This window comes from Nicotiana sylvestris, chromosome 9, assembly GCF_000393655.2.
Source record: "Nicotiana sylvestris chromosome 9, ASM39365v2, whole genome shotgun sequence".
Taxonomy (NCBI): Eukaryota; Viridiplantae; Streptophyta; class Magnoliopsida; order Solanales; family Solanaceae; genus Nicotiana; species Nicotiana sylvestris.
Window position 1 is genome coordinate 172,961,993 of NC_091065.1, and position 16,219 is coordinate 172,978,211.

Below are 16,219 nucleotides of genomic sequence, written 5' to 3' on the forward strand. Positions count from 1 at the left end.
AATATAAAGTAAATTACAATTTCTAAACTAATTATGAAAAACCAGCGAGAAAAGTTGAAGTTGTTTAATATAATTAAATGCTAGCAGTATGAAGTAATACAGGATAATAAGAATAACAACGGCTATAGTAGAGACAAAATAATCACAAAAGGAATACAGCTCAATACAGAGATAACAATCGGGGATCTCTCAGTATCCGAGGATCTCTTAGTATCCTCAATATGTGTGCTGGGGATCTCTTGGTATCCCGAGGATCCTTTGGTATCCTCAATATATGTGCTAAGGATCTCTTGGTTTCCCGAGGATCTCTTAGTATCCTCAATATATGTGTTGGGGATCTCTTGGTATCCTCAATATATGTGCTGGGGATCTCTTGGTATCCCGAGGATCTCTTAGTATCCTCAATATATATGCTGGGAATCTCTTGGTATCCCGAGAATCTCTTAGTATCCTCAATATATGTGTCGGGGATCTCTTGGTATCCTCAATATATGTGTCGGGGATCTCTTGGTATCCCGAGTATCTCTTAGTATCCTCAATATATGTGGTGGGATCTCTTGGCATCCCGCACTACAGTCCATATCAATATAAATGTACATGTCCATGGCATCACCCTTCGTGCTTTATCACTCTTCCTCACCCAAATAGTAGAAACAACAACATCCCGGCAAATGAATCAATCAATAGAAACAATAACATCCCGGCAAGGGAATCAACGATAGAAACCATAACATCCCGGCAAGGGAGTCAACAATAGAAATAATAACGTCCCGGCAAGGGAATCAACAATAACATCCCGACAAGGGAGTCAACAATAGAAACAATAACGTCCCGGCAAGGGAATCAACAATAGAAATAATAACATCCCGGCAAGGGAGTCAACAATACATAATAAGGGTCACGGAAAAACCAAGAAGCACGATGACCTCAACAAAACAACAAGACATAATAAGCACGTGATATCTACACCGATAACCACAACAATTGGACATGTAACATATTTGCACGAAGTCATAGAGGAACTTACAATCAAGGAGTATCAAGAAAATAAGGAAGGCAATCACTTCAATTAAGACAATTAAGGGTCAATGTAATACGTAGAATTAAAGGAAAGCTAATAACGTCATATGGAGCACAGAGAGGCAATTTAAGCATTTAGGAAAACCAATTATAACGGGCTACTTTTCACATAATGAACATAAGGACCTAAGAACCCTAGAGCAAATTTCTCGCAAATAAGTCCGAGCACCCACTCGTCACCTCGCATGCACTGACTACAATTAGCATAGAAGACTCAAATCCTAAGGAGAAGTCCTCCACACAAGGTTAGGCAAGATACTTACCTCAATCCGGCCAATTCAATACTCAATTTAGCTTTTCCTTTACTAATTTATCAACGCTCGGCTCAATCTAGCCAAAAACGACTTAAATACATCAAACAATGCAAGAGAAAACAATTTCAATTGACAAAACTATAATTCTTATACAATTTGCAAAAAGTCAACTCCCCGGGCCCGCACCTCAAAACCCGACAAAATTTACAAAATCGAACACCCATTCCGCTACGAGTTCACTCATACAAAAATTATCTAACTCTGATACCATTTGATAATTCAAATCATCATTTTACATTTTTGAAAGATTTCACAATTTTTCCCCAAATTTTCCTTTAGATTCTCATTAATTTGATGTTAAATCTAAGATATAATCACAAAATATAGTTGGAAATTGATTAGAGACACTTACCCAATGATTTGGTAAAGTTTGGGTCCTTGGAAAATCGTCCATGGAGGTTTAGGGTTTGAGAAAATTAAAAAATGGGTGAAAATCTCGTCAAAAACCTCACTTAACAGACCTCAGATGTCGCATTTGTGACCCAGGGTTCGCATTTGCGAACCCCTCGCAATTACGAACAACACAGGGCTGGCAGAAGTCGCATTTACGGCAAAAATCTCGCATTTGCGAACTGGGCATCGCAAATGCGATAAAAAGTTTGCATTTGCGACCACACTAGAACCAGCAATTTTTCTTGACACGAAAATGAGCATAACTTCCTCATACAATGTCCAAATTCGATGATTCTTTTTCCTATGGCTTCGTAATTTTGATACGGATCTAATGGTTCAAACAAAACTGAATTTGGATCTCATTGCACAATATGGTATTATTTTTGCTTGAAGAAACGACGATGAAGCATCCAAAAACAAGCGCAACATAGCCTAAACCTATCTGAAACTCACCCAAGCCCTCGGGGTTCCAAACCAAACATGCACGCAAGTCTAAAAACATCATACGAACTTGCTCGTGCAATCAAATCATCAAAATAACATCAAAAACTATGAATTTAACCTCAAGACTCATGATTTTCTAACTTTTCAACCGAACGTTCAAATCACGTCAAATCAATTCCGGTTTTCACGAAATTTTACAGATAGGACTTAAATATCATAACAAACTTGTACCGGGATCCGGAACCAAAATACGGGCCCGATACCAACGAGTTCAAACATTAATTCATTTCTTTATTTTCTTTAAAAACTAGCACAACAATTTTCTTCAAAAATTATTTTCTAAGGCTAGGGACCTTGGAATTCAATTCCGGGCATACGTTCAAGTCCCATATTTTACCACGGACCTTTCGGGATTGTCAGAACACAGATCCGGGTTTGTTTACCAAAAATGTTGACCAAAGTCAACTAAAAACCAAATTTTAACTCTAAAAATTACTATTTTTTTTTTTCATATTTTCACATAAAAGCTTTCTGGTTTCATGCCCGGACTGCGCACGCAAGTCGATACACATAATATGAAGCTACTCGTGACCTCAAACTGCCAAACCGGACAAAATTGCTCAAAACGACCAGTCGGGTCGTTACAGATACGAGGGATAAGGGATAATTAATCCTGAAAATCGGAATTATAATCCCGGAATTAAATATGAGATGAGTTTCGTTTCGTTGGGATAAAATCGTGGTATAACTAATTCCGATTAGTTATTCCAGGATTGTAGTGTTTTTTTATCCCTATGGGAAGGTGGGATAACTAATCCCGAATAATTAATCATGGGATACCTTGTTTCCCAACCAAACAACCCCTTAAAAGCTATCATCTTTGCAGGAAACATCTTTAGCCAACTTTGGGTGCTCACCTTGTCAAGAAAAGAGTGAGAAAGTGTCTTCTTTCCCTTTAAGATGAGGACCCAAGCTAGATAAGACAGCTGCTCTATTATGTTTCAACAGCACTACATTTTTCAGCTTTTCTACAGATAACACACCAAGAACTACAAGGTTTCATCAGTGGACTGTTGTGACCATTTCCCTATCTAATGTAAAGAGAAAGATGACTGACTCTACACGCGAGCAAACACTCTCAAGGATCGTTATTCAACTTGATCCTAACTAGTTCAGGCTCTGGAATCTAACTGCACATTCATTTTCAGGATTGCAGAACGATAAGAAAGCTGAACAAAGAGAGAGACGTTTCTGTTTCTGGATTATAATCTGGAAGTACCTTGATTTACGATTTACAAAATCCTCCACAAATTTACCGAGATTAGCAGATGCTACAACAACAAACAACTGATTTTAACAAGCTAAGGCAACTTGATAATCTGCGACTTTTCAGAACTAACAAAATAGACTCACTCTTGACATCAGGTTATCTGCTGATGCAAGTGATCCGTTTTTTTTAGCTAATCCTCAGATATTAACTACTAGTTGTGTAACAAGTGAAATTCAATTGTCCTCAATGTGTCGAATAAAACGAAGATTACTCTTGAGGAAAACCACCAATAGATTGATTTTTGCAGTTGAACTACTTCTGAACTCTAGGAGGGGCCATCGGCCAAGACAAACATGAAAATTTTGAAACATGGTAATATCAGTAACTTCTCCAAAGTGGAATCAGTTCATATGTCGTAGTATAGAGAGATTTGAGTTACCGTAATATGCACAAAAAAAGCATGCCGGACACAGTAAACCTGCACTGCAGATCTTCACCTCATAATTCTGATCAATAAAGGATAGCAATGATCCATCTCATAATTAGGCCAGGAATCATCACCATCAACAAAATGTTGATGGCGTCTCCAAACTTCTGCATCTAAGATTTCATCTGCCTGGAAATGCAACCCACTATTTTTTACTTCTAGGAGAAACTTGTCCAATGAATCACCTCTATTGGGGCAGAAAAGTATGGCTTCAGATGGACCCTCCTTTTTTAACAATGATTTGATAGTTCTGACAAGTGCTGCGTGGAATTCTTTGAAGAAAGTGCTGCCAACACATAAATGACGCCAACATAAAGGAGAATATCTTTAATGTACAGAAAGGAAAAAGCTGCCCGTTGAGTTCTCTCATGTGCCCATGAAAAACTGCTTTCAATAAAGACAAGAAAGGAACTCCCATCTCATCACAGCTAGATGCCAACAAGGAGTTCTCTCTGATCAGATACCATATAACTCTATAAATCTTCAGTAAAGTTATCTAAACAAAATCGAAGTACAGAATATTGTGGAAAATGATTGGCAGCCAGCACGATCATTATACAATTTCGGTGTAAAACATAGGGCTTATTTTCTGGTTAACATTGTTTAGTCATTGTGTTAAAACAAAGAAATAATGCACTTGAGTTACAACTTTAAGCAGAATTCTCAATGAGGGACAAAAAAAATTCAGTGAGAAAAGAGATAAAACTACCAGTCACTTGCAATGATGATGTTGAATCTGTTGGAGATATCAGAGACTTGATCCTGGCCCCAGTGTAGCATCAATGGCTTCACCTCTGTACTACCAGAATGTTAAGTACATATGAAGTAAAGAAAAGAGATTTCTGCGAAGCAATTGAACCACTAATTAAGGTTGACATGTTAGGCAATGTTTCACAGGCACAGATTATTGTTTAAACCAATTGAGATAGCAAAGAAGATTGGACATTAACCACTGTTGTTTAATTGAAAGCAAATGAAGACTGACAATTCCTAGAAGGGTTAGTGATAAATTTGATTCACTGCATGGTCACCAATCTATATCTGAGACTAAAGAAAAGTATGCATTAGGTATCCAGGTTCATGGAGACGTGAAAAAGACAAGGCCTTAGCAAATACTACATTCTTCAACATACTCTATCACTGAATGACAAACCACCCAATTATTAGGTTACTATTGGAGTTGACAAGTAAAAATCAAGTGGCATCATCAGTAAAGTAAAAATCAACAAAACACTCACTTTTTCCACTTAGATCAAGCAGAAATTTATTGCCTGATATCCCTCAAGCACAACTATAAATTAGGTGCATATATAGAGCCACAAATAGTTAATTGCATTGTCAATACAGCAATTGGAAAACATCAGACCTGTAATGAGGGATGATGATTTGGGCAGACAAGTTTATTAGGCCAATGAAGTCTGATTACTTCGTACATAAAAGGCATGGTTCAGCAATCACCAACCTATGTACTTATTTATCCTAACTGATATAGGTTGGTTCCCAGGAAATAAAAAGCAAGGGCCCCAACATACGAGCAATGTTTTAAAAGGCGTGGGCGCAAGGCGAGGCGTTTTACATGTCATGGGACGAGGCGTAAGCCTCGAGGTGCTAGGCGTAAGCCCCATGGAACTTTTAATTTTTAATATTTTTCAAATAATATAATTCAAAAAATTATTTTTAAAAGGGTAAAACTACCTAGAAATTATAAACAAGTGGAAGATGTATGCATTAACAAGAAACAACTAATATCATGCCTACTACAAGCAACATAGAGGTTCTCATGTTGCACTCATAATACTTCAAAAAAACATGGAAATATAGCAACAAATGAGAAGAAACGCAAACGATTAGTACTCCTAGTCCTAGATCTAAACTATTTTTATTTTATCACACCATCAATCATCAAAACAGAGCACTTTCAATTTCTATGTCAAGAAAACAGACTATCCGCTCCATTTCATACACATTTAACCTCAATCATCTTGCAATTCTTTGGCTCAGTAGGAAGCAACTTCTCAACAGTAATCCAATCTTGACAAACAGCAAAAATTACATAAGTATACTTTTGTAGTTTGAAAAGAACTGTTTGTTTCACCTTGGGTAGAAGAAGACAAAGTAAAAAAATAAAATAAGTTAGGTGCTACATATAAAAGAGCTTTTGATAGTTTTACTTTTGAGTATTTAACATGCAGATAATTGAGTATTTAGGATTAAATTAAAAACTTATTAAGAAAATTTCATTTTAATTTGGATAGTCTTTTGGGCATACAACCTACGACAAAAACGTGCCTCACGCCCAAGACAGTGAGATGTGCGCTTTTCGATACTTTTCCCCCAGGGTTCCCCGGAGCATTTTTGCTATGCCCCGCCCCAGGGCTCGCCCTAGGGATCACTCCAATTTTGCCTTTAAAACTATAATAACCCGAAATATTGTTATATACATATTAATTATGAGATTGGGAGAATTAATTTTTGTTTATAGCTTTTGAGACATACTAAGATAGTGGAAGGGGATTTACTATAGTATATAAAATAGTGTACTAAATAAGTGACTAATCGGCTAATTACACATTACAAATTGAAAATTAGAAGCAATTGAATTTAGTTATCATACAAAAGGTTAATAAGTGGGCCAGAATAGAACAATGGAAAATATTGGAGCAGACTAAGACGGACGGCAAAAAAGGGGTTAGAAGCGATCAAATACCAGTGGAGGAAAAAGCCAACTATCATGTGTGCATTATTTTCCCTACAGTAGTACCTAACGTTGAATTTCCAGTTACTTATACCTTTGTAACGAGGCTAATGATTGCGGTACAAGAAACTAATTTTCAATAATGAGAGGTTAGTAGAACTAAAGACAAAATATTAAAGCTAATCTGCAACGGAAATAAAATTGTTTGTTGATGCACCTTTGATTTTGTTTTTCTAATTTAGGAGATATAATAAGTAACCAATGATTGGATTCTAATGATTAGGTAATGCTTAATATCTTGTAAGGATTAGATAGAAGAGTGAAGATTTGGAAACAAGATCTTTGTTATTTTACACTACTACGAATTTCTGTTATTAAGTACATGAATTATAGCAATCAATCATGTTGCCATGATTGAAAGCTACGATGACGGTTATAGTTAAGTGGACTAATCATATGATAATGATGAGGTTGAGTACTTTAGAGAATTTATGGTAAAATCCATTGTCATGGCCTTCTGAAGGCACTGTTTCGACAGTCTTGCACTGCTGCATTTTACCTTAATTTACACATATTTTGATAATTTGACCGAGGATTGACTTTGATTTAGATTTTTCCTAAAATTGTGGATAGAAGCCATACGAGGGTGACTTCGTGGACTTTGGCATTTCAAGAAAGGTGAAGGAAATTGTATAAGAATTGGTTAGCTCTTGATTGATATTTTAATTGGACTCAGCTGATATATTATAATACATATAATCGGTGTACATATTATTTCGTGTTTGTTGCTGTGTTTGTATTTTCTAACACTTGTATCAGGAGTATTTAAAGCAGCGGGTCAAGGATCTTACTGGATTATATTTACGTATAACATACCCCTTACCTGCATGTCCATGCAGATACCATTGTTGGGGGACGAGACTAGTCGTTGACGAGTTTGTTCAGGTTGATTCTGTTGCTGAGATGAACCATCGCATTGTTCGTGGAGACCGTCACTTCAGTTATCTAATTTTTTCTAGTTATTTTGGGGTTTGCATGCCCGTCAATTAAGCTCATATTACTCTGTTAGATGCTCCATGGTCTTAGTGCGGGATTTGGGCTATAGATTTATTGTTTGAGTAGACGTTGGGTTTTTAGTAAATCTATTATGGATTTGGTTGGATAATATTTCGTATTAATAGTTATTAATGCGTTTGGACTTGCACGTGTTATCTTTAAGTGTATGAGAAAGTGGTTCACTTGGCGGGTGGTGTTAGCTGGGTGCCAATCACGCCTGGGAGTAGTTTACGACGTAACAAAGTTGGTATCAGAATATAGGCTTTAAGTTCCGAGTCATGGAGCAGTGTTTAGTAAAGCCTTGTTTATGGGTAAATATAGGGCTCATACTTATGATCTTGAGGCTACGAAGCATTTAGATAGTTTTCCTTTCTTTCATTCCTTGATCATGCGTTGAGATGACTTGAATTTGACTTTTAAATATCTCTTTCGCAAATAGCTCGAACACACACATCCTCATTTGTTGAACGATGAACGCGGTGCTGGAGTGGTACTACCCGCGGTGGTGGTCGAGCTAGGGTTCACCAAGCTTAAGCTCAAACAAAGACACAGGGGCTTCTCAGCCTATAGTTATGAATGGGGGACAACCCCAAGTTGTGTCAGAACATATGAATGCTCCACCACCAATGTTGTACCTATTATTTCATTACCCACAAATACAATGGCAAGGTTGTTGAATGTGTTAGAGGCATTGGTGCCTACTCAAGGTAGACTTCCAGTTCCTCGACAAACACAAGTTCAGCTAAATGTTGCAGCTCCGTAGATACCTCAAATGGTCCCTCAGCAAGTTGTTCAGCCAGTTGCAACTATAGGTCAGTCTAAAGATCTAAAGAATTTTATAGATCTTAAGCCACAGGAGTTCGATGATACATCGGCTTCTATTGGGCCTCAAAAGTTTATTGAACATTGTGAAAAGATACTGACTACGTTGGGGTAGAAGGAGACTCGTGGTGTGGAGTTTGTTACTTTCCTATTTTCAGGATCTGTAGAATCATGGTGGACTTCAGTTCAGAGAGGTAGACGAGCAGGGTTGCGACCTATTGCTTGGTCAGAGTTTTCAGCCATGTTTATGGACAGGTTCATTCCACTAAGCAAACAAGACGACATGAGATGTCAGTTGAGCAAGTCCGTTAGGGCACTATGATTGTTACAAAGTATAAGGCTAAGTTCACTAAGTTAGCCAGGTATGCGCACTTTCTAGTTGTAAATGAGCATGAGAAGGTGATACGGTTTGTGGATGGACTTGAGCATCGTTATCGTGGTCCTGTGGTTAGGATATGTGATACTTTGTAACCACAGGATCACGATAACGATTCTCAAGTCTATCCACGAACCATCTCACCTTCTTATGCTCATCTACAACCAAAAAGTGTGCATACCTGGCTAACTCAATGAACTTAGCCTCATACTCTGTAACTATCATAGTGGCCTGACGCAATTGCTCAAAATGATGTCTCATGTAGTCCAACTTGCTCAGTGGAATGAACTTATCCATAAACATGTTTGAAAACTCTCACCAAGTAATAGGTGGGAACCCTACTTTTCTACCTCTCTAAATTGAAGTGCACCGTGACTCTACAGATCCTGAAAATAGGAAAGTAGCAAACTCCACGCCACAAGTCTACTTCAGCCCTAATGTAGTCAGTATCTTTTTACAATGCTCAATAAACTTTTGAGGCTCCATAGAAACCGATGTAGTATCGAACTCTAGTGGCTTAAGATCCATAAAATTCTTAAGATCTTTAGACGGACTTATAGTTGCAACTGGCTGAACAATCTGATAAGGGTCATCTGAAGTATATAAGGAGCTACAACATTCAGCTGAACTCCTGCTTGTACCTGTGAAGTAGCCTAAGGAACTGGAAGTCCACCCTGAGTAGGCACTAATACCTCTAACACATTCAACAACCTCGCCACTATTTCTACAGGTAATGAAATAGTAGGTACAACAACTGGCAATGGTAGTGGAGCATCCTGAACCACATGTTCATTCACCTGCTTTGGCACAAAAACTTAGGATGGCCCCATTTATAACTCCAGGTTGAGAAGCCTCATATGTTCTTGTTTGAGCTTAGTTTGGTGAACCCTAGCGTGACCACTACCACGGGTAGTACCACTTCCAGCACCGCGTCCAGCAGATGCATTTCATCGTCCAGCAGATGAGGATGTGTGTCCTAGCCATCTACGAAAGAAATATTTAAAAGTCAAACTCAAGTTATCTCAACGCACAATCAAGGAATGAAAGAAATATTTAAAAGTCAAACTCAAGTTATCTCAATGCACAATCAAGGAATGGAAGAAGGGAAAACATCATAAATGCTTAGTAGCCTCAAGATCATAAATATGGCCTTTATATACCCATGAACAAGATTACTAAACACTGGTCCATGACCCGAAACGTAAAGCCTACGCTATTATACCAACTTTGTCACATCCCAAACTACTCCCAGACGTGCACTCAGCTAACACCACCCACCAAGCGAACTAGTTTATCGTACACTTAACCATTTAAACACGCATTGAAAGATAACATGTGCAATTCCAAACACATTAATAATTATTAAATGCGAAATATTATCCAACCAAATATATGATCGAGTTATAGAAAATGCTACGACTACTCAAACAATAAATCTCTAACCCAAATCCACACTAAGATCATGGAGCATCTAATAGAGCAACATGAGTTTAACTGACGGGCATGCAAACCTCAAAATAAAGAACATAACTAGCAAAAATTAGATAAAGCTAAAGTGACAGCCTCCACGACCAATGTGGTGGCTCACCTCAGCAACAGAATCAGCTCGAATAAACTCGTCAGCCACTAGTCTCGTCCCCCAACAACGGTATCTGCATGGACATGCAGGTACGAAGTGAGTTATATGTAAATATAATCCAGTAAAATCCTTGACCCACCTCTTTGAATATTCCTGAAATAAGTGTTAGAAAGTACAAACACAACAACAAGCACAAAATAATGTGTACGATGATTATATGTATTATAATATATCGGACGAGTCCAATTTAAATATACATCAAGAGCTAACCCCTTCTCATATAATTTTCACTAAAGACTTGTCATATTCAGCGATGGAGGAAATTAGCCAAACACCCCAACGAGTCTACGGCAGCATACATATGCTCCAAATCTATCACAATGGCATACAAAATGCCCAAAGTATATTACGGCAGCGAAGAAATAATACTGAACACTCCAACGCCATGGCATAAAGCCACGCCACACAACCAATCAATCATTAAATGATTTCAATATTTTAAATAAAATAGTATATTCGCAGCTGGTCAAGACCACCGAATCTATCAAGCACACACTCGTCCCAACACATAGACCGTGCAAATAACATAATTTAAAAGCAATTTTTGAAAAAGCAAGCACCAAAGCTTAAAGTTTTGCTTACGTTAAAAAGGTCAACCTTCGCCTCTCTTGAAATGCCAAAGTCCATCAAGACAGCCCTTTATGGTCTCAATCTATCCCAAATATTGAATAACATGCCTTAATTAGTCTAGGTGTATAATTTCCATAATTTTTGGACAAGTCTAAATTAAAGTCAACCTCGGTCAAATTAATCAAAATATGTGCAGATTAAGGTAAAATGCAGCAGGCAAGACTGCCGAAACAGTGCCTTCATAAGGCTATCATTAGTCATTACCATATAATTATTCCACCTAACTATAACCATCATCTTTGTTTTCAATCATGGCATCATGATTGATTGTTGTGTTCCAAGTACTTAATAACAGAAATTCGTAGCAGTATAAAATAACAGAGATCTCGTTTTCAAATCTCCAATCTTCTATCTGATCTTTACAAGATATTAATCATTACCACATTAGAATCCCATCATTGGTTATTCATTATATCTCCTAAATTAAATAAACAAAATCAAAGCTGCATCAACAAACGATTTTATTTCAATAGCTTATTAACTTTAATATTTGTCTTTAATTCCACTAACCCCTTAGCATTGCAAAATTATTTTCTCATCCCCCAATCATTAGCCTATATTACAAAGGTATAATAATACTTATCTGCAAATTTAAAGTTAGGTATTACCGTAGGGAAAATAATGCACACCTGGTAATTAACTTTTTCCTCCATTAGTAGTTGATCGCTTCTAACCCCTTTTTTGCCGTCTATCTTAGTCCTCTCCAATATTTTCCACTATTATATGATATCTCCTAATGAGAAATTCCCTCTTCTCAATCCCTAGTCCTAAACGTGTAACAACATAAGGTGTGGGCTTGTGGCCCACTTATTAACCTTTTAAATAATAACTAAATTCTCTTGCTTCTAATTCTCAATTTGTAATGTGTAATTAGCCCACTAGCCGCTTATTTAATATATTATCTTATACATTATCATAAATCTCCTTCCACTAGCTTAGTGTTTGTCCCAATAGCCATAAATAAAAATTAATTCTCCTATCTCACAATTAACACATATATATAATATTTCGGGTTATTACAAAAACACTTCACAAAAGCATAATATTGAATCCATAGAGTTTAAAAAAAAGGAAGCTTAGAAGCAGAGTTGCATGTCATTTTACCTATTGTACCAGTAATTGGCCGAAAGTCTGTTTAATTAATAGTAGTGCTTATCTACCGTCTAAAGCAAAAGGATACAATCAACGACTTGGGGATTTCCATCAGATATAAAAACTTCCAGCGCTTCCATGGTCATTGCAACAACTAATCCAGCTAGGCCATAGCCAGATCCAAGTTCAATGACTCTTTTTTGCCTGGAAGAGCAGAAGAGATACACAACTGAAATCAGTTCAAGTACAACCATAACGTTTGTGTTAAAACCTGAAAATGCTCTCATGTGACAAGCAGTAGTGAGCAAGGACATCCTCTGACGGCCATTGACCTGCTCAATGAAAGAGTCCAAAAGTTAGAAGGGGCACTAGTAGCAAGGACAGCAAACATGAGATGAACCAATAAGGCTATCTAAACAAATATATGCACATTTTAGTATATATAAATATTCCATGATGAAACAATTGTTTACAAGCAACTTCATTCCAGAAGATAGAAGAAATTAGTCGTAAAGGTTTGGAGTTAAAGAATCTTAATCTGTATATGCTAATAACTAGAGGATAAGTCCTATTGTCAAAACGAACAACTAATAGCCAATGTTAAAGTATCTCACAGCATCGAATTCCAGTTAAGGAAATACTTCATCACTATGTACAAGTATGTAAAGTCATGATCTTAGCTTTCAGAAATTCCATTAATGCAGTATGTCGTGAAGATTTTCTTATTTTTCACAATGTTTGCCTTTTGTTTTTTATCTTTTATCGTGGCACGCAACATCTATTGATTGAGAAAAAATATATATTCCAGTCTCATCACATTTCAGATAACGCATTTTGAGAAAAGCATCTATTTGAAAAGGAGAATGAAGTTTTTGCAGAATATATGCTTTATGCTCCAAAGAACACACCTGCATAGCATATTAGCATTTGTCAGACCCTTGCTAAAAAGTTCTGTTAATCACTTTCACATGGGAACAAGTTAGTGGTTTATGTTCCATATATACAAACTAACATAGTAAGAATCAATTTGCATGTTGTAGCTTTAGTAAAGTACTCTTTTCAAACAGTACTAGCAAAAACATCTTGTATTTGGTACTACTATGTTTGTCCTAAATTTTAGTCCCAAAAAGTAGTTTCATAAGCACCAGAGCCAAAAGTATTTTATGCCGAAATATTTTCTATTCTCGAGGCACTTTTATCTTTCCTTCAAACTTGCTGCATTCCAGACGGGGCTTACAATTGCAGCAATATCTCCTCTTTTCTAATTCTCTTCTTCAGTACACTTGATTTGTCTTTCATCGTTCATTGAGCTGAGGGTCTACCGGAAACAGCCTCTCTACCTTCCCAGGTAGGGGTAAGGTCTGCGTAGACACTACCCTCCCCAAACTCTACTTGTGGGATTTCACTGGGTTTGTTGTTGTTGTTGTAGTACTCTCTATTTGTCTCTGTTTTCAAATATATTGAGCTATTTTCGAGAAGATGACAAGAAAAGATTTTGAAATTGCTTATGTCTGCTTAAACTTACACCTTTCGAGATTCGCCTTTTATAATGGTAAATAGTAAGATTTAAATTATTTCGCATACATTATCCATTTGTATGGATGATGAAACGGCATCTAACAACTTCAGAACCAAAGAACACTATCTGAAATGCACAGAGAAAAAACAACACAGAGATAAGCAGAAGATATTTCACTCAAGTGTTGGGAGCTATTATTTTATTCATTCATCCTCTACAAACTAATATATAATGTAATGTACCAACTAACTAGAAAATCACAATGTTATCCCTATAAATTGGATTCTTAATAAATGAAAACAACTTAGCTACTAAACTTACAACAACCTAGGGAGTAACTGCAAGCCCAACCTAAGAATCACAAAATTGCTTATCAGCACTATCAGTTTGTATAGGGGTTGAATAGGTTGTGTTCATTCAAAACAGCATATTGAAAAGCAATTCTGCTGAAGCTATTGCTCAGTCCCTCGCATCATTCGGTAGTAGGGAAGAGATTAGTCTTTGAAGTAAGATACCGGTCAAGAGTAAATGCCAATGCATTTGGACCGTGGTTTATTCACCTAAGCTGTGAGATATATTTTTTTAATCAGTAAACCAACTGGCGAGATTGAAAATGATATGATGCACACAGGTGATAACTGATAAAATACACATCTAACACTGACTACGTGGAAATTCATGCAACTACTTTTAGAGAATATGATGCAGCAATTCCCACGTTTAACTAAGAATTCACAATATTGAACACAACCAGTCCGTGATTGAAAGACATCAACTTTTATTTCTTTGGTGCTTAATGGAGAGAAATCAAAAAACAACAAGGTGGAGGAGGATGAGGATAAAGCAGCTTCTTTTACAGTAGAACCAGGGAAATTTACATACTTTTCCACGAAAGAAGAAAAAACGGAACAATGCAGAAAATACTCACAAACAAGTCCAGTGTTGTCAATATCATATCTGTTGCAGACCTCAAAATCATTAAGATGCGCCATACTGTCCACTCTCTGACTGCATCAGATTCTAAGCATTAGAAACCATTCGCGAACACTATCAACCAGTTTTCAAATGAAACAAATATTCACGTACTTTCCGCTATTTTCTTCTTTACAGGAGTGAAAGAATGAAAAGAGCAAAGCAATACATGGCAAAAATATAAAGCCATAAGATATCCCCCATGAAACGAAAAAAGGAAAAAAAATGACTATGTAAATTCATCAATCAAAATAGAGATGCTAATTTCAAGGTAACTGAAGTGGAACACCACTGCACAGCTACTATTTTTTGGCAGTAAGTATGAATTTGACATGAAATTAATATTTTAAGAACTATTCAACTATGTGTGTGTTTTTTAATAAAGTTATTTTTTTTCTTTTTGTGTGTGTAATTCAATTTAAGGTGATGAATGGCACCAGGGGCTGATCTACATTGTCTATTATGTGTGCACGTAAAACAAGTAGCCCTGTGTATGTATTAAGAAATTCACTAAATATCTACAAATATTTGACTGTGAGACCAATTATTATTATATATTAACTTGAAATATAAACTTCAAACTTTGAATCCGACTTTACGCATAAGTGAAGCGAAGAAGAGGAAAATGAACTTAAAAGTGGAAACTCACTGTAGAATAAGTGTAGGGGCATTAGGAACAGGCAATGTATAGCATAAAGTAGCATCACGTGATCCGTCCAGCTGATTTTCCTTTGATTAAAAAAATCACATTTTCTTCAAAACGGTCTTTCATCAAATGACATGGTACCAAATAAAACCCGTGGGTTACCTTTCTAGATATTCGTTTAATTCCCAATTCAGATTCATTATCTGAAAAAAAAAAACAGAATAAAAATCAAAACTTTGATTATGTGGGAATGCAAGTGAAAGCGCTATAATAAACCTGAATGAAGAGAACGACTAAGGATTTTCCATCGAAGAGACGATGCACTTGTGGTTGAATTCGCGCTATTCGCCTCAATTTCTTTGCACATTCTAGGCTGCCTTATTTTGCTCCTCGTTTTCACTTCTGCGTTGGTGTTTAACAGGGAGAGGACTAATTCCTGTATTTGTCTTTGAAAATTCCAATACTAGGTATTTTAAGTTTTACCTGATTCTAAATGATCAGAGAAAAAAATCACATTATCACCTCACTTAAAATATAATTGAATTTTGGTCAAATACCTAGATAGTCCCTTGAAGTTTGCACAATTTTGTAAGTTACATTTCAACTTAGCTAGTGATCAAATAGACATTTATTCTTGGTAGAAGTGTGTCGCATAAATACTTCCATCAAGTAGACCCAACGACTGAGATACACTTGATTGAGGTGTCAAATTAACCAATCGAAGCATGACAAGTGCAAAAAAAGGTAAAGCTTAAATTTAAAAAATATTAAGAATAAAACGCCT

The 16,219-nt window shown here is 36.6% G+C and overlaps 1 protein-coding gene across 1 annotated transcript; it reads right to left on the reverse strand.

Moving 5' to 3' along the window:
* Positions 1-3,461: 3,461 nt before the first annotated feature.
* Positions 3,462-16,018, reverse strand: LOC104242558 (calmodulin-lysine N-methyltransferase-like). The gene is made up of 16 exons (XM_070158304.1): positions 15,712-16,018; positions 15,598-15,638; positions 15,439-15,518; positions 14,746-14,825; positions 12,570-12,630; positions 12,394-12,502; positions 10,656-10,669; positions 10,526-10,589; positions 9,854-9,913; positions 9,630-9,734; positions 9,430-9,516; positions 9,082-9,225; positions 5,961-6,083; positions 4,698-4,798; positions 3,941-4,274; positions 3,462-3,826 (listed from the first exon to the last, which is right to left on the reverse strand). Exons 1-15 carry the CDS (start codon positions 15,800-15,802, stop codon positions 3,995-3,997), a joined length of 1,440 nt encoding a protein of 479 aa, XP_070014405.1. The 5' UTR covers positions 15,803-16,018; the 3' UTR covers positions 3,462-3,826; positions 3,941-3,994.
* Positions 16,019-16,219: the final 201 nt, after the last annotated feature.

Bases quoted from the DNA above. Each gene is read 5' to 3' on its own strand.
- LOC104242558 (XM_070158304.1), bottom strand. From the start codon at position 15,802: ATGTGCAAAGAAATTGAGGCGAATAGCGCGAATTCAACCACAAGTGCA. The intron at 15,639-15,711 runs GTTTATTATAGC...TTTTTTTTTCAG, and splicing joins TAGTCGTTCTCTTCATTCAG to ATAATGAATCTGAATTGGGA. The intron at 14,826-15,438 runs GTGAGTTTCCAC...AATCTGATGCAG, and splicing joins GCCCCTACACTTATTCTACA to TCAGAGAGTGGACAGTATGG.